This window comes from Piliocolobus tephrosceles, chromosome 6, assembly GCF_002776525.5.
Source record: "Piliocolobus tephrosceles isolate RC106 chromosome 6, ASM277652v3, whole genome shotgun sequence".
NCBI lineage: Eukaryota > Metazoa > Chordata > Mammalia > Primates > Cercopithecidae > Piliocolobus > Piliocolobus tephrosceles.
This window is the reverse complement of record NC_045439.1, coordinates 48,071,530-48,095,680: the sequence shown is the minus strand read 5'-3', so window position 1 is coordinate 48,095,680 and position 24,151 is coordinate 48,071,530. Positions and strand designations below refer to the sequence as shown.

Genomic DNA, 24,151 nt, shown 5'->3' with positions numbered 1-24,151 from the left:
TATTTTCTTCTGTGAAAAGGTATGCAGGCAGCCACTAGGATGGCTAAAAAAAAAAAAAGAGAGACTTTAGCAATGGCAAGTTAGTAGGCAAGAATGTAGAAAAAATTGGGACCCTCATTCATTGCTGCTAGGAATGTAAAATTTTGAAGCCACTTTGGAAAAGGGTTTTAACAGTTTCTCAGAATGTTAAATATAGTGTTGCCATATGACTCAATAATTCTACTCCTAGGAATATAGCCAAGGGAAATGAAGACATGTCTCCCAAAAACGTGTATGCAAATGTTCATATCAGCATTATTCGTGATAGCCAAGAGTGGAAATAACCCATATATTGATCAGCTGGTGAATGGATAAATGAAATGTTATATATCCACATAATGGAAAATAATTTGGCTACAAAAAAAGGAATGAAGTACTGATACATGCTACAACATGAAATGACCTTGAAATACGCTAAGTGGAAGAAGCCAGTAACAAAAGAGACCACATACTGTATGATTCTATTTATATGAAATTTCCAAAATAGGCCAATCCATAGAAACAGAAAGTAGATTAGTGGTTGCCAGGAGCTGAGGAAGTGGGGAAAATGTTCTCTTTGGGTGATTAAACTGTTCTAAAATTAGCTAGTGGTGTTGGTCACACAGCTCTGTGAATATACTAAAAACTACTGAATTGTTCACTTTAAAAGGATGAATTTTATGGCATGTGAATTATTTCTCAATACAACTATTATTTTTTTTTAAAGATGGATAGACTTTCTGGCAATAGTGATTCATTTCCTCTCTGATAATCAGCTTCTATGTTGTGCCTCCTGCACTTTCATTGCTTTAATGCCACTAGGATTTGGTGAGGTGTTGGGATTCTTATGTTTCATGAGCACAGGTACTATGAATGAAGCCAACTGGTTTAACGAGCTTGGCTATATCTAGGTCATGTGGTTGGGTGAAAAGGCTAGAAAATAAAGATTCTCTTTCTTTATTTGACTATAAAATGCAAACTAAGAAAAGTCCGATTCATGAAAAATACTATGTAGTTGTATGACAGAGATCTAGACTATCCTAACTGTGTCAGCATTTGTCTCAATTGTGTTCTGCACTCTCAGATGTCAATCGATATCCAACCCTAAATACGTTTGGAAAATTATCACATAAACAGGTTATGTTACTTCTGAACTTTTCGATAGCTTTAATATGTACATGTGCACTGTGAGTTAGTCTCATTGATTAACAGTAAGTGTAAGAAATACTAATAACGTTAATATGCAACAATAAAGTATTGCTTTATTATTGTATTCAGTATACACAGAATATTGGGATTCCATGTAGCATGTCATATAAGAGAATAGTTTTGTTACAAAACCTTAGGGATGTAGATTATCATTTGTTCAACAAGCAAATACCCTGGAATTTAAGGAAGCTTTTGACTTTCATCGATAGGGTGTTTGGATCAGTGATCGGCACTTAAAAGTGCGTCAGCAGTCAACCTATAAAAGCACGTGGGCCAGACATGGTCACTCACTATCCCAGCTACTTGGGAGGCTGAGACAGGAGATTTGCTTGAGGCCAGGAGTTCAAGACCAGTCTGGGCAACATAGCAAGTCTCCGTCTCTTAAAAAAAAAAAGTTTAAAAAAAATTGACTGGGAACGGTGGCATGCACCTGTAGTCCTGGCTACTTGGGAGGCTGGGGTGGAAGGATCACTTGAGCCCAGGAGTTCAAGGCTACAGTGAGCTATGACAGAGCAAGATCCTGTCTCTCTTAAAAAAAAAAAAAAAAAAGGATGGGGGGAGGGGGCACGAGAACTATATACTAAATAACACAGGAGCAGCAGATGATTTTAATCTAAGACAAGATATGTTTTCTGAGTATTTTCTTCTGATTTTTTTTTTTTTTTTTTTTTTTTTTCCTGAGGCAGAGTCTCGCTCTGTCGCCCAGGCTAGAGTGCAGTGGCGTGATCTCGGCTCACTGCATTGCTTCTGATTTTTTATGAATATACGATCTGTTGTTTGGTTCTTTGTACCCATTGAGATACGATTATCACAAATGGAGGAGTTTTTTTTTTCACACTTTTGGTTAGACCTGACCATTGGGTCTGTGCCAAGGAAGAGGCAAAGAATTAAAAAGGCTTCATCAGTGTAAGGCTTTTGGCACTTTAGGAACTAAATCTTTCTTTCCCCCGCCCTACAGACTTTTCTATTAGGGGCCATTATAAAACCCCAAAGGCACTTAAGTGTGGTGCGCTTCTCTTCATGACAGGTTTGTAACCAGATTCATCGACTTGGATGGCCTGTCGTGTATCCTCAACTTTCTAAAGACCATGGACTATGAGACCTCAGAGTCTCGAATACATACTTCTCTCATTGGCTGTATAAAGGCATTAATGAACAACTCTCAAGGCCGGGCTCATGTCCTGGCTCATTCTGAGAGTATTAATGTAATTGCTCAGAGTCTGAGCACAGAGAACATTAAAACAAAGGTGGCCGTGCTGGAAATCTTGGGCGCCGTGTGCCTGGTTCCCGGGGGCCACAAGAAGGTTCTACAGGCCATGCTGCACTACCAGAAGTATGCCAGCGAAAGGACCCGCTTTCAGGTGGGTGTCCCCTCAGCCTTCTTCACTCACCCCTTCTTTAAAGTCTGCTCAAACACGTGCTTTTCCTGTCCCTAAGGGGGAACATTACTTGAGATGTCCCCTTGTGGTGATTACTCACAGTGTGACTTTAAACATTCCCTTCTTCTTAGGTTTAAGAACGAGAGAATAGAGTATACTTTCAATAGTTGATCAATCTGGGCCTTTAGATTTGCAGAAATTGAAAATGTGGCCTTTCATCCTACATGTCATACAGCACACATCTTTTGAACCCACCAAACTGAGTGTTTCCTGAAAATTTTATAGCTTGCCGTTCTTGAATTAGGATCAATACGAATAATTTATCATATTTCACTATATTACTCAGATGTAAAAAGCAAGCAGAGGTAATGAAGCAAAGGCTTTTGTATACATGTATGTATCATGTAATAATTTTGAAATTAGAGTTTTTAGGACTGTTCTTAAGGAGAAAAAGGGTGGCTTTCTATGGGTCAGTGTAATCCTGACTAAACATAAGATTTTAAAAGTTAATTTTTGAGTATAAAAAGGTTCATAAAATGAACATAAGGTTAGTAATGTTTCAGTCCTTTGTTTTTATATTTATATTTTTGATAGACATTAATTAACGACTTGGATAAAAGCACTGGGCGGTATCGAGATGAAGTGAGTCTCAAGACTGCCATCATGTCCTTCATTAATGCAGTGCTCAGCCAAGGTGCAGGAGTGGTAAGAACCTTCTACAAATTAAAAATATATTAGTAAAGAATAATTTATAAAAAGTGATTATTTGTAGTCTAAAAACCACAAATATATATTTTATTGCCCTTTTATTTTCAGGAGAGTTTGGACTTTAGACTTCATCTTCGCTATGAATTTCTGATGTTAGGAATTCAACCTGTCATAGATAAATTAAGGGAACACGAAAATTCAACATTAGATAGGTAAGTCAGACTGTTACGATGTGAGAAAGTTTCGGTGTTTTCCATCTGTGTAATGCAGTGCCTCATCAAGTGCTGGCCTGTGGTTACTTGTGCCCTGTCCGTAACATAAAGAGCTTGTATCAGAATGTTAGTTCAGCTAATGATGTCTTTATAGTAAGACTTTGTTGATGAGGGAAGCAGCACATTATGTAGAGAACTTAATGTGGGTTTTAGCGTTAGACCTGAATTCATATCCTATCCTAGTCCTGCCTCTTACTCCTGTGTATCCTGGTGAAGTTACTCAATTTTTCTGAATTTTACTGCTTTTATAACTGCAGAAAAATAGTGCTGGTGGTGATGATGATAATGACAATTATTTTCCAGGACTGTTGTAAGAACTGACTATAAAACCTATGGAATCACTTAGCCCCTTTGATAGGCATTCTGTGAATGTTAATTTCCACTACCTGTTCATTTCCTTGTTTGCTATCATTTCACTATGTCTAAGCTCTCCCAGCTTGCTTTCAGAGCTTTTCTCTACCACGTCTCTCCTCTCCTGTATATTCATATACTCCAGCATGCTCTTCTCCTTGTTATTCTGTGAACATGTCAAAAACACTCTTGCATTAGGGCCTTTGCACTTGCTATTTCCTCAGCTTCGAAATATCTTTTGCAGATGTCCAAATTGTTTGTTCCTTAGTTCCCTGGAGAGAGACCTGTTCTAACCACTGTGTGTACATTATTCACCTCACCTGCCATCATTTTCTATTTACTTTACATAAAATGTATCCTGGGTGTGTGGAATACATAGTAGGAGTTCAATAAATATGTGACTGAATAAATGAATGGCATGATCATTTCTTTTGTGATCTTTAATTCAGCTGGAAGTTAAGTATAGGTATATGGGCATGTTTTTCTATAAAGGGAATCCATAGTGGAATCTGAACTTGATTGCTTTTAAATTTAGTTTTAATTTAATAATTGCCTACTATATGCTAGGCATCCTGGACTTTTAAGTTTTTCTCATATTGTGATCTGTTTCACTCAGGTGACGTCTTTTTTTCTTAGAAAGAACATGGTTAAGTTGAAGCATTCAAATTTTATTACATTGTTTCTTTTGAGATATCTCTGAAAAGTCAGGAAAAACCATGGTATTAATGTCCTCGGTCTTATGCACCTGTGTTTGTAGGATGTTCTACTTAATAACTTTTCTTTCATTATTTTTCAGGCATTTAGACTTTTTTGAAATGCTCCGAAATGAAGATGAACTAGAATTTGCCAAAAGATTTGAACTGGTACGTATGCTTACAATTATTCTGGTTTGACTCATCAGTTCACATTATTTCTCTTTGTGTGTTGTAGAGTCCACATGGACCAATTCTACCTAAAAGCAAAATCAACGCTCTGTTTTGTTTCCTAAGTGGCAGGATTAGCTTCTGTTTGCTTTGAGTTTACTTTACACTGGGGGGATTGAGGAACTTAGATGTTTGATTTGATTTCTTTTTCCTATAAAATAGGTTCACATAGACACAAAAAGTGCAACTCAGATGTTTGAGCTGACCAGGAAGAGGCTGACACATAGTGAAGCTTACCCACATTTCATGTCCATCCTGCACCACTGCCTCCAAATGCCTTGTAAGTGTGTTTGTGACTCACATGTGTGCTTCTGAATGTTTGGACATTGGCCAAAGGGTTCTGGCTCCTGCACAGTGCTGATTACATTGGATGCACACCAGGGATTCCAAGCCTTGGTTTTATGACAGCCAAGTATGTGTGTCTACACGGCTTAAGGGTTGTTACAAAATTTTTTCAATGAAACAAATTAAAATTTTGATTTTAAAAATAAAAAGTATGCCTTACAATCCATTTAGAAAGGGGTAGAGGGTGCCTCTCAATCAAATAAATGATCATTGCATGTCAAAATTCCATACTTTGGGAAGCATTGGTGCAGATGTTATAAACATCTCTCTGGTTAGGTGGCTCTAAAGGGTGACCACCATTGACAAATATTTGTCCTAGCTTAGAAACAACTTGAAGATTTTTTTTCACTGTTCTTTTCTTTTTTAGACAAGAGGAGTGGCAACACTGTTCAGTACTGGTTACTACTAGATAGAATTATACAGCAGATAGTTATCCAAAATGACAAAGGACAGGACCCTGACTCCACACCTTTGGAAAACTTTAATATTAAGAATGTCGTACGAATGTAAGTCTTCTCTTATTCTGCTGCCTGTGAGATAATGGTGACAATGCAAGATATTTATTTTATCCTACTTCAGAGTAACAGCTGGGAGAGCCGAAATGTTCTAGGGGTCAAATATGAGTTACTATACACCTGCGCTATGTCTAAGTAACATCTGGTCTTAAATGGGTTTCAAGCATGCACTGATGATTTTCTCTGCAGTAGACTATTTTTGTACCTAGGGAGAATGTAGTTAGCAGTGGACCTTTTATATTTTTTGTAATAAATGCTCCTTGAACTCTTACACAGGTTGGTTAATGAAAATGAAGTTAAGCAGTGGAAAGAACAAGCGGAAAAAATGAGAAAAGGTAAATAATAAGGGCCTGATAAGAGAAGAGGCTGTGTTATTGGTTATTGGGTGACCTTGATTTCCATATATTTTGAAAATTTACATTGATGTTTCTTGACTTGGTGCAAGCAGCCTTTCTTTTTCCATCTTTTAAGGGAATTTTTGCACTGGGCTTCTTAAATTGAGCTATTTTAGTTGTCATAGTGATTCTCAAATATCTTATCCTTTTATGATAATCATGTAAATGTTTTGAAAAGCTTATAGCATTTGCTGTTCAGTATTCCTTAAATCAAATTTTCTTAACTACTAATAATCCAAACCCTTCCCCTACTCCGTCATGGCTCTTTAAATCATACTGAGTTTTAAGAAATATAATAAGGGACTTGAGGGATTATCCAAAATTTTAAAAGAGAAGAACAGGTCACTTGGTTTCAATAATCCAATTCTGTCCATGACCTTGATTTGGTACCAGTTATAAAAAGAGAAGTCATTCAGAAAACCAGTGACCATTGCTGAGATATGTGTTATGAAACATTAGCTGGCCAGCTATTAGTGTGTATTTGAATATGTCTTTGATATTAATCCTCAGTATCAAATGATAGGAGAGACATTTATGTCCATATCATTGTGCCAGCCATACAGAGAAATGTATGTAATTTTCCTTCCTGTTTTAAAATATTAGCAAATTGAAGTTGGCGCCTTTGTGGAAACAGTCATACTGCCAGCCACCATGCTCTCACCATACTGGTTAACTGACTTCCTTTTCCTTTTCCAAGTTATTCACTCACAGCCAATGAAATACAATGATGTTCACCCCAATATTTAATGTGCTGAAAAGCAGGTCCAAGAGATGCCTAAGCATTTCCTTTTCTTTCATCACATTTCCATTGAGCAGAAAAGCAGGGCCATAACTGATATCAGAAAATACCAGATGTGAACTAACTGCTGTTATGTTACGAGTTCCTCATATGTATTCAGGTTGCTCTCAAATAAGTGATACTGCACATGCATTTTTAAAAATAAATTTCAGAAACTGCTACAAAAATAATGGAAACATTGACTAAAAATCAGTGTAAAGGGATTAAACGAAAAAGAAAATAGTCAATGAGTGGATATTTTAGGAATACACTCTAGAGCATGGAGACTCAAGTGTGCAGGTTTAAGAGAGCACTTAGGATGTAAGCTTTCGAGTCATTCATTCATTCGTTCATTCGGTGAATACTTGTTGAATGCGTGTATGTGTCAGACACTGTGCTGAGCTCTGGGTCGGAGTCTCAACTCTCCCCCTTACTAACTGTGTGGATGGGCTAAGTCATTTCCTCTCTTCTCCCCCAGTCTCCATCTTTGCAACCTGAGGATTAATCCTGACTCGCAGCATGGTTGTGAAGATTAAATGGCAAAACAAATATAAGAACATTAGTATAGTGTCTGGCACATACTAGTTGCACAACAAATGATAGCCACTGTTGTAGGATTTAGGTGGCTGAGATGGTGCAAAAGAAAATCACCAGTGTCAGTGGGAGGAACAGGTTGTTTTAATGTTTTAAAGTGAAATCATGGGTAGAGTCTAAAAGAGGAAAGATTATAGTTAAACGTTAGTTTTTTTTTTTTTTTTTTCCTAGAAGCTTCAGGTGACAAAATTGTATTAAAGAGGGTATATTTTGATAAAGTAGTCCAAGTGTAGAAGCGATAAGGAGACAGAAGTTCTGTGGACCTAAAAGGCAGAGAATATTTGGGGAGAATTCTCTTTAGGGCAGCACACCCAGGAAGTGCTCAATAAAAGCTTAGTGACTGAGTGGTAAATAGATACCATTTGTGGAGAGAGTCATTTAGGCTGGAGCTTCATCTAAGCCCTATCATCTACATACAAAATAGACTTCTTGGAATAGCGTCTGGGGAGTCTTGAGATGTTGAAACTTCTCAGGTAATTCTGAAATACAGCCAGCTTCATCAAAAGCTAATGACCAGTGAGAGGAAGGCAAGTTTCTAGTCCTGAAATTGTGAAAGAAGAATGAAATGGAGATAAAAGAAGGAAAATGGGATCTAGAGACGTCATTTTTAGATGTATTTCTAGAGAAGTTAGGGAAGCAGCAACAAGAGTGGTAGAAGTGGATTGTTGGAAAATCCAGGGATTTTAGTGGCTTGAACTCCTCTCTGTAAACTCTAATTTAGGGGAACTCAGGAGAGAGAAGGTCAGAGATAGAGAAAACAAGAATTTAAATGTGTTACCAAATTTCAGAAATAGAGACCAGCTCTATTAGTGTAGCTCTGCCCCAGTGGGTTATACCTCTCGTGGATTTATTGATATAAAAAGAATAGGAATTGGGGCCATGTATTTGAAATAAAAATCCGCAACCTAAATTTTGTTAGTTCTCTTTTCCAAAATTCATCACGCCTTTCAGCAAGCTTATATTCATTGGCAATGTGAATATGCATTATGCTGAATTGGATGCCCTGTTTTATTATAGCAGGATTGAGGAAGTCAGTAAAACTACAGCTGAGAGTCAATCTTTTTCTCCCCCATGTTACCATGATTCTCGCGTTCTACTGACACCACTCCCCTTAAGATATTTAATACTGAGATAACAGTTGCTTTCATATGTCTTAATAATTGTTTACTGAAAGCATAAAACACTTACTTCAAGTAGCCTTCTGAGGGGAGATGGGAGAAGTGACTCCCTCTGGGGACAAACCCTGGGTCTGAAGGCAGCTCTTCCTCACAGGTAAGATCCTCCCTTCCAGCCTTTCTGCTGTTTGGACGTGAGCTGGCAAACCTAACTCATAAAAGCCAAACTACTCTTTGTCTCATTTCTAATTTGTGAAAAGAGGCCATTTGAATATTTATTTTTTTCCTCATATTGCTAAAGAACCATTTTAATGACAAGATTCTGAATCAACTACCAAACAGGTACCATTCTCCTCCACAAGTAGTCACTCAGACTTTTGTTTTGTCTTTAGAACTGGTGAGTGTAGACTTCTTCATTCTCTTTACGGAACGTAGTTAATAACATTGTTCATCCGAAGCTTACTTACTCAAAGTACAAACATCGTTTAGCCTTGAGTTGCTCCCTTTGATGGAGAATAGGAATAATATTTACCTAATAAAGATCCTCATGATCTCTGCCATCATCCTCAGTCAATTTTTTTTTAGAGAAAATGCTTCAGCTTTGAAGACTCTCCTGTTTTCTTGTCCAATTGTTTTCACGTGTAGAGCACAATGAGCTACAACAGAAACTGGAAAAGAAAGAACGAGAATGTGATGCCAAGACTCAAGAGAAGGAAGAGATGATGCAGACCTTAAATAAAATGAAAGAGAAACTTGAAAAGGAGACTACTGAGCATAAGCAAGTCAAGCAGCAGGTGGCGGACCTCACAGCACAGCTCCATGAGCTCAGCAGGGTGAGGTCTTCCGCTCAGCTCACGGGCAGCTGCCAAGGCCTCACTGACCCTAGAGCCCCTCACCCTTAAGTAGACAGTTTCATACTGGGGAAATAAAATCTGAAACAGCTCATGGTTAGTCACAATTAGAAGAATCATTCCCTCTGCTATCATGTAGGCAGTGGAGGCGGTTTGGGGGGTGCATTTTAAAATACTATACAAATCTAAGCGCAAAGGAAATTGTATTAGCTTCTTAAAGTGAAAACTGACTTCATGAAAACGAGACTGACTGTGATGGTGCAAGAAGTGAGAGAGATATGAATGCATCCCAGACAAGTACTTGAGTGTCAGATACAAAAGGTTGACGCAATGGAGTCCATGAAGGCCCAAAAGAGTCCATTCGACTTTACCGATCTTTTAAACATTCTCAGAAGGGTGAATTTCTCTATAATATACATTTCAGGCAAAGTTACAGACTCTCAAATTATTCAATGAATTTACTTCTGCCATTGATCTTTTTTTTTCCTATTTTTATCTTTTCAGAGGGCCATCTGTGCTTCAATCCCAGGTGGACCCTCACCTGGAGCACCAGGAGGGCCCTTTCCTTCCTCTGTGCCTGGATCTCTCCTTTCTCCCCCACCACCCCCACCTCTACCAAGTGAGATGCTTCCCCCTGCACCGCCTCCCCTCCCTCCAGGAGGCCCTCCTCCTCCCCCAGGGCCTCCTCCCTTAGGGGCAGTCATGCCACCTCCTGGTGCTCCAGTGGGCCTGGCACTCAAGAATAAAAGCATTCCTCAGCCCACAAATGCCCTGAAATCCTTCAACTGGTCTAAACTGCCTGAGGTAAGCCATTTGTTCCAATTTTCCTTCTAATGGATAGCATTAGCAGCTCACTGTGTTGTCACTGAAAGGAAAAACAGCCCTGGCTGTTCAACGATTTCATTTTCTAGTGTGGACCCAGGGTTCTCACTAGCTCAGATATTTAAGTGATAAAGCTTCTGAAATAAATGACACATTGTTTGAAACCCGCTCACTCTTAAGTGTCTGGTAGACTGAAAAATTTGGGATAGAAGCACTTTTTAAATAACCATGCCTGTTCTTTTTATGTATAACTGTAAACTATAGCACTTATTACATTGATGTTTCTAGAACAAACTGGAAGGAACAGTATGGACCGAAATTGATGATACAAAAGTCTTCAAAATTCTAGATCTTGAAGACCTGGAAAGAACCTTCTCTGCCTATCAAAGACAGCAGGTAACAGCATATGCCCTCCAGACACCAAAAAGGTAGAAAAATCGTGTCTTATGCATGATCCCTGGCCCATCAGCCATGGCCATGATGTGACAGGCATATGAATTCTAGGCTGTTGGATCTATCCTGTGCATGTCCATGTCTCTTTCCAAGTGCCTGTCAGTTGTATGAGAACAGTTGAAGGTATATAAGCTCCTTGTTAGGGAGTTTCATATCTGGTATATGTCTAAGACCTTGTCTCTATTGGTGTAAAGAGTTTTGTATGCTGTCACTTGTATTTAGTCAAAATGGTTCACCAGGAGAAAGTAGAAGAGTTAAGTAACTTAAATTGTCACCCCACAATGTTTGTATCTAAAGCTATTTTGGTTCATCTGAATTTTTAAAACATACATATCAAATGGTTACCATTTGAAGCAGAATGCTTTGTGAAATGGATGGAATTTTGAGAAGTACAAAGGTTTTTAAATGACTATAATTTGGCCAGTAGATGGAACTTAGGAGTTTTTACTATATGTCGTGAACAGAAGTGGGGTTGTAAAGGCTGAACAAGTGGGGAGATGGCAGTGGTGCAAATAGGACCAGAGACGCTACTGAAAAGTGAGCAAAGCTTTTGTAATAGTAGCAAAAACATGTGATTTGGTGCCTGCTGGTGCTCCACATTGACAGGCATCATTATGTGAGTCCCGGTCACATCTGTGTAGTGCCTCTTGCTCTTCAAGAGGGCATTGTGATAGAGCCTCTTAAAATTAGACCAGAAGAGAATGCAGCAGGGTGGCCAGGTCTGGAGAGTTTCAGAAGAAAAAAGAAAAGGTGGAGTAGGATCCCAAATCATCAAAGTCTTGAGAAGAGAAAACTTGAGTCCAGTAGTGTGAGAAGAAAGATTCTTAAGTATGACTGAAGAAGAGGAATGATGGGGAGAGCAGAGTTCATCCTAAACAGGAACACATGAATGCTGGGCCTCTTATGGGGCTTTCCTCGGGCTTTACTGAGAGGCCCTTAACTCCCAGATGAATCATGGGTGGAGCATCCTTAAACAAGCAGCAGACTTCCTAGTTGGTTTCCTTGGCTTAGTCCCCAAGAAAGAGTGTATCAGAAAAGAAGTACTGAGCACCAAAAGAGTAGATGGACTCAGGCTAGTGGGAGAAACAAAAACTAAGGGTTTTTTCTTTCACTTTGTTTTGTTTTTCAAAATGGCCTTTGATACATCTGAAATGGGCGGGGGCGGGGGGAGGAAGCCAATATTTAAGTGAACATTTTCCCTTAAGAAAGGGAAAGCTTTTCTGCAATGCGTTTTATGCTAGTTTAATAAAATACAAAAATAGAGGCAGTTGCCTGCCATAGTGACATGAACCCTTAAAACAGGAGCCCTCAGCTGCCTACCCCTACTGTAAGTAGAAAGGCAAACGGGTAATGTTATACACACCAAATAAGGGAAAATGGAAAAAACACAATGAAGATAAGGCATTGGCCAATAGAAAGCAAAACAATTTATCTTTCAAAGGACAAAAGTTGTCTTTAGAGTCCTCGTGTGGCAGGGACTGTGACCAGACTCATTCCTGATTGGCTGCAACATGCCGCCTCTTTGTCTGTCTGCTGTCCTGAGAAGGTGCCTCCTTGGCCTTGACATGGAATCTTGAGCCATTGTAGCAAATTTCCTGATAATTCAAATAATCTTCTAACCTGGCTACATGTCCCATTGCTTTCCCACTTCAGTTTTGATCGCTGATACTGTTCCGTGCTGGTTGCCTAATATGAAGATTTAAGAACGTTCAGAAGTAAATTAAAGGAAAGAAAAGCAACAGTTGTTCCAAATGATGCTATTCAAGTCTGAGCATGTGGGTTGCATTTATTATAAAGGCAGGTGGTTGAAAGACCTAAGTTTACAAGACTCATAATTAACTGGCTTTCAGCAGAAGGTGCAGAAGGATACTGCCAAAATGCTCTGGGACAAATATGTGGACACTTCTCAAGAGCTCTGGGAGACAAGATTGCAGAAAGCCTAGCAATTGGGTAATTGTCTCCTAGCAACCAACACTGTTTAAGTAATCAGTAGGCATTCCAGTCAGGAGAGTCCAGAACATTTCAGTTATACTTAACACTAAGTAGACCGGTAAGTAGAATCAGTTGTGACCATATTTTCAATAGCACTTCCTGGAGAAAAATCTCAGCATACCTGATCAGCTTGAGTAATTCAAGTAGGTTTTCCCTTTTGGTGCAAGAATTTGAAATGAGAATTTTTAAACTATAAATATATTTTCTAAATAAGGATAATTTGAGCCATTTTATTGCATTTACTGAATTCTGATAGAAAATCCAAAGATGTGGACACTGTAGTTGGAATATATAGGACACAGTAAAGGAAATGGGGCACCTGTCATTGAATGTCCCCTTATCTCATGACCAATGGGAATACTCAAGACCTATGCATTTTCATCTCAGTCTTGGCAGTGCATTGTATAATTCACTTGAACTGCTCTCTTTTCTACTCCCAAGTGAATACTGGAGATCTGTTTTTTTCCATGATGTCTCCTCTTTCCTCCCTCCGGAGTCATGACACCCTGTTCAAACTCTCTGGACTTCGGCCAGTTTTTGGCTAGGTACAATTCCCAGAGAGGCAAAGGAACATTACAAAGGTAATGGCATGAATACCATTACCTATATGCATGCAACAGGAACCCTGCACAGAGTAAGATTTTGGAAAAATCTCAGTAATATCAGATTAGTATAATTTAGATGAATACTGAGAAATGACACTTATGGGATATATACAAACACACATGTATATGCACACACATATACATATACGCTTACACATATCTGCATAAAATATATGTAGTTGATTTGAGGAATCATTAAAATCAGAACTTACATTGTCTGCTTGGTATACAAAGTAATTCAAAGAATGAAAATGTGTTAAATTTTTGCACAGGCCCACAGTGTAACTTACAGTATAAAAGCATGAGAAAAAGCTGTAAATAACTATAATATGGACTATAAGATGATAATATTCAGCATCCATTACATTCCTGATGACAAGTATGATATACACAGTTCCCAATCTCATCAACCTTAAGATTTAGTTCTCAAGGAGCTCTTATACTTATTTTCTTCCTTAATACTCACCCCCAACTCTATATGAGTAGATATTCGTATTTCATAGATAATAAAAATATGGCTTGGTGTGTATTAGTGACTCCAAGGGACATAATTCTCAGTTTCACTTTGTTCTTCCCCATGGTTTTTATTCATTATAAATATCAGACTTTGTATAGGATTTTCTTTAACTCCAGCTTTAAGAACAAGACTATTCCTATTCAGAATTTTTTTTCAGTGCAAATATCAGAGATGTGCAGAGCTGATGATGTAAACTTATGTGCCACATAAAATGGGATCTAATAGCAGGCAGTTATTTCTCCACTCACATTCCAAAAGTTCATTTGAAAATCAATGTCTTGAATCTCAGGTCCTCTTTTCCTCATTGAAACTACATTATACGTGATTTCCAGGTCAGCCACAAAAGACTGATTTAAATGGTAGCACATTGCATAGCAGTACTTCTCAGATACAATTAAACAATATTCATCTCCATTTTGTGGGAAATCTTCATCCCTAGATGCTATAAATTCATTTCTCTCTATCCATACAATTGAATAGAGGGGAAATGAGCTAACGGGACTACATTTACCTAAAGGCAGTCATATCTCTGTAGCAACAAATTAACAGCTCACTATCTCTTCCTTCCCCCTGGTCTTTGCTTGAGGACAGCCCTTCCTTAAGGATCCTATTGTCATCACATTGTAAAACTTTTCAAAGCCTCTGCTCTGTGTTAGGAACAAAGAATAACTGTGGTCCCAGGCTCCAGAATCCAACCTCTCCTGCTTATATGTAATACACAAGACATTTTGGGGGCTCTAGTTAGAGCATTTAATGATATCTTCTGATTTTTTATAAATTATCATTTTCCTTTTTTATTCCCTTTACAATTTTTATTCTATAGATATAATTTTCACATTGAAAAATTTTATGATTTAAGATATTTATTTCAATAGGCTTGATCCTTAGCCATGGCACATGAAAACAGAAGAGAGAATTATAAATAGTGGTGTTTTTTGTTTTTTGTTTTTTTTCTTAAGACCAAATGTAAGTTCCATAACTGGGCTTCATGGTAAGAGTTAATCAGATGCAGGGTTTTATATAAATATAGTGTATGAATTTTTCTGGATAGAGATTCTAATTTTTACCAGATTTACAAAATTCTCAAAAAGATTAAAAACTAGTCACGTAAGAATTATAATTATCTCTAAAGTGTTGAGTCATTATCCCATTGTGGAATTCAATCTATAGCACTATCAGCACTGCTTCCTGAAAATACAAGTCCCAACTTCCTATTTATACTCCAAGCCCTAAGCTTTATGCTAGAAATTGCCTGGAAAAACCAGACATCCTGTTAGGTGAAGCCAAATATAAGTGATTCTACCACATTTGACCCAAGCCAATTAGAAGTATCTTTTGTTATTTCCCTCTGATTTTTCAGTGAATAAGCTTTCAAAAAGAATGTTAACTTACTTGAAACAGGCCTGGAAGCATCATTATTTCTAACATGCCCCTTTCAATGAAACTCATAAGCTTTATGATTTTATTTCTAATGTGCCAAGTAAAGGACTTTTAAAGAAGTGGAATCTTTAGGGTAATAATTGAAGAAACTCTGGCTTTGTATTCTTCATCCTCACCTCTAGAAAGAGAATATGTTACATAGTTATTAACTATTATACTTATTGCTGATAGTGGTCACAAATGGGAGATCTTGACCAGCTGTTTTTTCAGCTCAACTGAAAACAGAGCGAAAGGGGAATAAGTGGACTTGATCATCAGCTTGAAAGATGAAATAATTGTATTATTGTAGCTTTCAAGTACTGGGCTCATACGTACATGTCAGGTACCTATGTGTTAGGTACTCTACACAACGCATTACATGATTGTCATGTTTAATCTTCACACCAATCAGTTGTTAATTAACCACATTTTACAGACAGACAGACTGAGCCCCAAGCCACACACCCAGTAAATAACAGTTGCCTGATTCCACAGGCCTCTACACTAGAAGTCAGAAGTCTTAATTTCCTGACACTGGAAACTTATAAAATAGGATGAGTTGCCAGGGAACTTCAAAAAAGTTTCTTCTTTGAGGGTCAGACAGTAAGAGCAGAATCTAAGTTCAACTAGCAACTCTCTCTTTAAGAGAAAAAAAATAGGTTAAGATGACTTCATGGAGTTCACTTCACCATAGTCTTTTTGCCCTTGAAAGGAAACTGCTTTTACAGGAAGAGTCCTAAGGAGCTTCAGAGTAGACAACTTGGCAGTTATAATAGAGACAAAAGAAAACTGGGATATCAGAGGAGTATCCATTGTTTTTCAAATACCATTCTAGAAAAGCAGTCCCCCCTTGTATGGCTAGAGCAAGGGGAGGACACATTCTGTTTCCCACTAGAGGAATTATGTGAAACAGCTCATCTGTGTAAAATTGCCTTGGCAGTGCTGCTGAGACCAATGAGACCTTAAGGAATCTGCTGAGCAAATGCTGGTTGTGCAAGCTGTTGGCCCGAAAACTGGGGCGTGTTTTGCACACCAAAGCCTTATTCATTTCAGCATTGCAAAAATATGCAACGTATGCTGTAACTTTCTCACAGCATGTCAGTTACATCTTCCTCATTCCCTTTTTCACTCCAAGTCTTTTCTAAAAACTATTTCCAGAAAAGACTGTTGACCTTGTATGCTTGAACAGCCCTGGGCAGTTAGGACAGGGCCACCAATGGCTGCAGAACACACGTATCACTGATTTTCTCTTAATTGCATGTTCTTTTTCCTCATACCTACCTGTAGCACCTACAGGCATTATTTGCACTTTATAGGGGTGCTGAGGGTTAATATTACTGACTTGAGTTGTTCAACCTGTCTTTTCTCAATCCATCCTTATAAGATGACAGGAGATTATTTCCATCAAAAAAAGTTTATTTATTTATATATTTTTGGTTTTCCTATTAACAGTAGGAATAGTTTCCTTAAGTTGATGGGATTGATTGACATTCTCCTGCTTCAAGTAAAATTGTCATGTTGAATAAATGGAGCCAGTGGTCATTTCAAAGAGGATTTGTTCCTTTCCCAGCTTGGGTCTTTCTTAGGTGTTTTAAGCCCTGTCTTTTCTGCATTTGGTTTTCCACCATTGAAAATTGGGTACAGCAAATGTCATCGTCTTTCTCTACCCTGAATGCTTAGTATTGTGCTCTTCATGGTATTCAGCCAAACTTTCTCATCTTCATCAACTCTCATTGATGATCCCAGGGGCGTAAATCATCTCTTACCCTACATCACTTGTTTCCTTGACTGCTTTGACTTTCCCCCATTTGTTGCTGTGACTTCTGAACTGCATATATCTGATTTGCCTTTTCCATGCCTCTGCCATGGCTGTAGGATTTCTTTGTGAACAGTAACTCCAAGCAGGTAAGTGAGCTACTACCTAAAGCTTGCTTAATATAACTCCTTGGCTCACTATAAGCTTGAAATCTCTTCGTTATCCAGGATTTTGTTTTTGTTTTTGTTTTTTACATAGTGTAATCTCATGTCTAGGTAACTCCACTTTGGGTTTCAACTCTTAAATGAATATCTAGAGATTCGCCTGAAATTTTAGCTTGAGACAGTTGACATTCGATCACATTGTGCCTCATATGATAAATTCCATGGTGCCTTTGTTTTCTGAACTGGTACACAGTTCTAGAGCTCGTTGGTTTCCTTATTTTTTTTAATGCTACTGTTATTGTTATAATAATTTATATAGTTGTTTGGTTTTTTCCTCCTAATTCCTGAGTGGGAAATATCTGAAAAAGGCTTGATGGTGTATATAAGACTTGGACTATTGTCTTCTGATAGAAATCAAGTACTTTTTGTAGATCACATAGGCTGCAGTTGAATTTCGATGCTTGATAGGCATAGTGTCTGAGCAAGCCAGATTGCAGTCACGTCACTACAAATTCATTTTCTTTTTAAACTGCAAAACTTTAAACAGTAGTACAGACTCATGTTAAAAACAGCAGTCTGATCCAAGATTTTGTAGTTTGTAGAACCAATAATGTTTGCTGTTCTCCATAAATTCACGCTGCTTGGTAGGAAAGTACATAGAATTTTTAGAACTTAAACAGACTTTAGAGATACTACTTTAATTCAGCCTCCTCATCAAATGAGGAAACTCTGTAGGTAAGTTGAATGAAGAATTCAGCTAAGATTCTTTCTTTGTGTAAAATATAGATACAACTTTGTAAAAGAAAGAGCTACTTAATAATCAGTTTTCTTACATTTTTAAAACACTGTAACTTTTTAATTTATTCTCACTGCTAATGAAATCAAACTTGTTATTTATCAAGTTAGCCTTGAGCTTTTCATTATTACCAATACCCCTGAAGCTCAGTTTACTCTAACAGTATATTATATATATTTTTTGTCTGTTCCACCTGAAATTATAACTGGCCATCATAGCTTACAGATTTCCGTACAGCAACAGAATACGCAAGTAGTGTTTTCTTGTTAGTTTAGGTAACTGAACTCATGCCTCAAACTGCCCCTTCCCATTGTCCATCAGGCTCCTGAGTAATGAAAGGTACCATCTGGCTTTGGGAGCTTCCTGTTGTACATGAAGATGTTTGGGAGATTTTATCGTTTAGCTTTTTTGAGTGCTCAGGATGCAAATGGTTCTGGGGTGAATGGGCCTTGCAAGTGGCTGGACCGGCAATGGCAAGCCTCAGCTGAGCCTGATTCATAGTGACAGTTCTTCTGTCTGCAATCCATAGGAATTTGGGGGACAAAGGGAGGGCACCACTCACTGATAATTTATGCACACTTAGCATCTTCAACTTAGAAGCACTTTGTTCTTCCAAATAATGCTTTTTCAAATGTGGGTGGTCAGCTTTTCTTATTATTTCCCTTTACCAACTAGACTGTAGCCTTTGTTTCAGTTCCACCATCTCTCCACACTCCCCACCTCACCACCTCAGCTTTGCCCATGTGTGTATGTGTAGAGTGTGTGTATGTGTGTGTGAACAAAAATGGAAAGTGTGTGTGTCTGAAGTCTGAATGTCCCTGTTGGACTTTGATGGATTTCTTTCGTGCTCTTTACAGAAAGAAGCAGATGCCATTGATGACACTCTGAGTTCCAAACTTAAAGTCAAAGAGCTTTCGGTGATTGATGGTCGGAGAGCTCAGAATTGCAACATCCTTCTATCGAGGTATTGTTGATGTTGAATAAACATTTCTAGTAGGACCAACATTTCCATTCTGTGGCTCAAAACCACGTTAGTGATTTTGTTTTAATTGTACTCTGCTGAGGTACAGTTCTTTGGATCCCCTTCTGTTAAAATGAGAACAGCTCTTGGTGCTTACTTTTCTTAGTGGAACATATCAGAGCTGGATGCCTTCTTTCTCAAAGTTTAATTTCCACAGACTTCTAAATTTAAAGGCAGAACATCGTAAGTCAATCTTTTCTTCCCAGAAAGCCTGTAAAATGGACTTGACTTTTATTTACACTTCTTGGCCTTAGAGATATTTTGGTCATTTAGTAGCATTGTCACAGAATCAGGACCAACAGATGAAGGCTCTTTGTTTTATTTTGCTTTCTAATGTCACTGTTTTACATTTCAAGGTTATATGATTTCATGCTCTTTTTGAGCATTTTTATAGCTAAAAGGATATGTAAATCTCAAACCTCCATGAAATGCTAATTTATCCAGTTCAGCCCGGTTCAGAAATCTTTCTCGTAATTAGTGAACCATCACAGCCTTGGAACTTGAAAAGAAGAAAGGAACTTTGGGAGCCTGGAATCTGATTGCAGCTTCGGGCAATGTTGTCAGGTTGTTCTGGGCATTTCAAATAGCTTTTCTGTATCTAGTTTCTTCTTTTCTCTAAAAGGAACTTTCACATTAGGCAAAGACACCGAATGCTTATGGAGTGAGTGAAGATGTAAAAATCCTGAATGTTGAGGCTTTAAAGATGAGTTACATTCTGGAAGGAATGTTGTGTATGCACTGAGGCTGGTATAAGGCGACTTCTTTTTCAGGGAGAATGAAGAGAGGAAACGTAGTAGTCCTTATTATTCAGATGTTCTTAGAATGAATTTCTTTTAACACAAAGAGCTGCTGCTTGGTTTTCATGGAAGTTGATTCTTAGCCAGATATGTATTACTTCAGGGAGCAAATGTTTCTTTCAGTGAAGAGAAATTTAACCTTAGCGAGAGCTTTGAATTTTAATGCAACTAGTAAGGTAACCTGAACCATCCTGTTAGCATTTTATTTCTGCCTCTGGCTGAAAGCTGTGTAAATGGCCATACCCTGTATTTATTCTGACTTTTATTCCATGAACTATGCTCAGGTTAGATAAAATATCTATCTGCCTCAGGAAGACACCACTGAAAACAACTTGAAGGTCTGCTTATTTTTCTTCTACAGTAGTCCCCGCCTTATCCACAGTTTCACTTTCTGCAGTTTCAGTTACTCACGGTCCAGTACAATAAGATATTTGGAGATAAACTGCATTCACATAACTTTTTATTACAATATATTGTTGTAGTTGTTCTATTTTATTTTTATTTATTGTTGGTCTCTCACTGTGCCTGATTTATAAATTAAACTTTACCATAGGTATGTAAGTATAGAAAAAAAACATAGTCTACGTAAAGATCAATACTATCCACAGTTTCAGGCATCCACTGGGAGGTTGTGGGACATATTCTTCTCCAATAAGGGAAGACTGCTGTACAGTGTAAACAATTTGTTTTGTTACCTTTTTATAAATAGTATTCCTAGTAGCAAAGCTAAATTAACTGGGAAAGTTGTGGAGTTTTTTTACATCCTAGAATTTCTCTCTGTATTTTATGCTTGTGCCATCCAGATGAATGCTTTAAAACGCTTGGCAAAAGGAGCTGTCACAGAATTTCTTTCTTTTCTTTTATTTTCTTTTCTTTTCTTTTCTTTCCTTTTCGAGACAGAGTCTTGCTCTGTCACCCAGGCTGGAGTGCAGTGGCACGGTCTCAGCTCACTGCAAGCTCTGCCTCCCGGGTTCACGCCATTCTCCTGCCTCAGCCTCCGGAGTAACTGGGACTACAGACACCCACCACCATGCCCGGCTAATTTTTTACTTTTTTTAGTAGAGACCAGGTTTCACCATGTTAGCCAGGATGGTCTCGATCTCCTGACCTCATGATCCGTCTGCCTCGGCCTCCCAAAGTGCTGGGATTACAGGCGTGAGCCACCGTGCCTGGCCCAGAATTTCTGTAGTGTTGAAATGCCTTTAGAGTAGAAACAGTGACCTCGTTCCTTATTGACAGATTATTCAGTAGTACTAAGTACCAACCAGGATAATTACACGAGCTATAGATAAGGTTACATCTCTTTCTGGCAGATTCTCCATTCTGTTATTGAGGGAAGTCGTTCATATTTGTGGTATGTAAATTCCGTTGTTGCCTTAGGCGCTGACACTTTTGAGGTGACTTAGAACTTGAATGTATTTAAACTCCTTTAAGACAGTTTTACGAACTGACCTCATATCTGTCAGATTATCAATTAAAATCCAGTTTGGTGTATAAGTGTTACTACCGTGAGCACAATTAAAAAGTGTGTGTGACAAAGTAATTTTGAGTCCCATTTGACCTGTTGGCCATTGGGCTGCATTGATCAGGATCTGAAGCCCTCTCTCCCATGGATGATTCAGTGCCCCATCCTTTTGTGCTCAGTGGTCAGTTGTTTTACTCTCTCATCAGGAAAGCACAGAACGACAAGTTAAATGTTGTGGTAAAAGTGAAAAAATTAAGCAGATTTAATTATAATTTGTATTTTATTTAGTTTTTTAGTATTTAGTATTTAGTATTTTATTTAGTTTTTTAACCAATCAGCAGTTTACTTTTCATTCTTCCCTTTTTGTTGGCAATGTATTACTATGTAGAAAAGGAACTGGGGACATAAAAGGAGAAAGAAATATGAAAACGTGTTCAATACTTATTCTCTTAGTCACCACTTTGGAGCATTTTTTTGCCCAGCACTGTGCTGAGTGCCACAGGACGTACCAAAAGTTAAGATAACGTTGCTGCCTTTGAAAGCACCTGGCTAATTGGAGAAGAAAAATGACACCTGTGAGATTTGTGTGCAGTTCAGGGCTTACACTGGTCTGACTGAAGGACACGGAGCTCAGCCATGTAGGAGGGGCACTAGCAGAGCTTACTGTAGAAAGTGGGCCTCAAAGGCAAGGACTGTTATATAACGAGAGGTGGGGCCAGGAAGGCAATGTCAAGGAGGCGTGGAGCAGCAAAGATGTGGGAGGGACATAAGCACAGCTAGTAAAGAGAGCCCTGCAATCCTGGCAGAGAATTATCAATTGGATTGAATGAAACCAGGCAGGAGAGTCCGAGATTCAGGCATTGTGCATTTCTAAGAGCATAAGTCAGCCCACGATCACATCATAACCTCCTCATCTATAAAACGAAGGTCATGAAGGTAGTAGCCCTTCAGCGGCTTGTGAGAATTCCTCCAGGATGTGTGCAGCCCTGGGAAGAGTGCCTGCATGGGAGCTGCCCAGTGTCCTGTTTATGTATCCATGGGATCAGAACTGGTGCCGTTTGTTCAGGAGGAGGACACTGTGTTTAATAAGGTTTTTTAGTTTGGTCTTTTGGTTTCGCAGGACAGGTTAGAAGGGGTTAACAGCTGGACCAGGGCAGCCATCAGATAAGGGTCTCTGTTGTCCAGGTGAGACCTGATGACTGACAGACAACCTTGAGAGAGATGAAGAAGCCCTTGAAGGCTGATTTTGTGCTTAGGGACAATGAATAGGAATGTTTCAAAGATTATGTCAGCATTTCCCACCTTGCCACACTTACTATCTTTCTTTTCTGCGATTATTTCATTCCCAAAGGCTGGTGAGCTTCCCTATTTCTTATCTTGCTGTCTAGGGATTTATTTCCTGGCAATGCCATCATTACACCAAAGTTCACCACAGTGAAAGCCTGTGGCATATTCCATGGGCTATATTTTAACGAGCGCTTGTGTTCACAGCATTTAAGATTATACCTTAAAGGTCTTCCTCATATTTTACAAATGTCAGTGGACCTTTAGGTCAGGGGCACCTGCCACAGCTTTGTCTGGAGCCAAGCAGGCAGTTGGAAAGAGGCCAAGGCAGGGAGGAGGTGCCGGCACTCCCCATGCCTGAGTGAGTAGGATATTTGCAGCATGAGTGACCAAATCATTCGAAGCTCTCAGAAAGAGATGGCCTAAAAGGTGTGCATTTGAATGGGGAGCTACAGGCACAAGGGACCGTACCTTTCATGGGAAGAGAGTAGAATGGGCACATCTTAGAGAATTTGTTCCTCAGGTCCTCAGGGAATAAGCAACTTTTCTACTGTCTATGTGTGTATGGGTGAAATGTAGCAATTTAAAATTTACTCTGTTTTATTCACTAAAACAGATCTCTCTCCGCCAAAGGCTGGGGGGTGGCGGGGGGTGGGAGACAGCAACTTGGAAGCAGGTTTATATTGCAAAATGAACCCACCTAAAACACAATTTTATGAAGTGTTCTGCCGTTTTTTTTTTTCCAGATGCTCACTTAGCACGGCAGCCTGGGTGTAGTAAACCACAAAAAGCTACTCCAAAGTAGGGGGATTTGGCCTAAATCCACTGAAGCAGAGCTGAGGCTGATCTAGCCATCCATCCTTAACTTATTTTAATTACGCCTGGATGTTCCAATTCTCTTGGCAAATTTTTGAAATACTTGAGTAGAGCAACCTAGAGTTGAATACTGTTTTAAGATGGCTGGTTTGTTTCCTGCCTTGTAAAGAAAGTTAGAGTACATGTCTCAAAAGTTGCCACCCTTCAGCACTTCAGAACACTGCCAAGCTTTAAAAGCAATTAATTACAGAGATTAGAGACTGATTCTGTGGATGACAGATGATACTAAGAACTCTGCAACCTATAGAACCATCCCTGAGGGCGGGGTACTTTTCTTCCCTTTCCCTTAAGGTAGGGTTTCTTTGATCCAACAGGCCGCATGCATGGGGTTACGTTGACAGGTAGATTTTCTTAAGTACTAGCCATTAAAGTCTCCAGTCTCTTTGTGGGCCACATTAAGAGAAACTAAAATTGTTTTGAATTAGATCTAGTGTTTAGTCCAGACAGCCTCTGGGGGTTGAGGAGCATAAATATATACAATTTCAAAAGCAAGAAGTTCTGTGCTCCATATGGGGAGCTAATGAAATGCAAATCTGATACTTCAAGTATTGTTCTCACTCTGATTTTCAACTCCTTTTCTTTTAAATGCAAAACAGAAGGACTCAGCAGAACTACACCATAAAATGGTTTCTTCAACTTGGTGTGAAAAGGACACAGAACTAATTTATTTTTTTTCTTATAAGCAGAGCTCTCCTCATGATTATAGATGTTTTCACAGCCAGTTGGTTTTC

General features: G+C 38.7%; 1 protein-coding gene across 2 annotated transcripts in view; it reads left to right on the top strand.

Annotated features, from left to right (window-relative positions):
• DAAM1 (dishevelled associated activator of morphogenesis 1) overlaps positions 1-24,151 on the top strand; it is a 187,476-nt gene that overhangs the window by 136,971 nt on the left and 26,354 nt on the right. For both annotated transcript variants that reach the window (XM_023231543.2, XM_023231552.2), the window contains 11 exons: positions 2,255-2,588; positions 3,201-3,311; positions 3,423-3,526; positions 4,734-4,800; positions 5,023-5,140; positions 5,573-5,711; positions 5,997-6,055; positions 9,248-9,435; positions 9,958-10,257; positions 10,564-10,671; positions 18,835-18,941. In XM_023231543.2, coding sequence (XP_023087311.1) covers positions 2,255-2,588; positions 3,201-3,311; positions 3,423-3,526; positions 4,734-4,800; positions 5,023-5,140; positions 5,573-5,711; positions 5,997-6,055; positions 9,248-9,435; positions 9,958-10,257; positions 10,564-10,671; positions 18,835-18,941 — 1,635 coding nt within the window. The remainder of the gene's footprint in view (positions 1-2,254; positions 2,589-3,200; positions 3,312-3,422; positions 3,527-4,733; positions 4,801-5,022; positions 5,141-5,572; positions 5,712-5,996; positions 6,056-9,247; positions 9,436-9,957; positions 10,258-10,563; positions 10,672-18,834; positions 18,942-24,151) is intronic.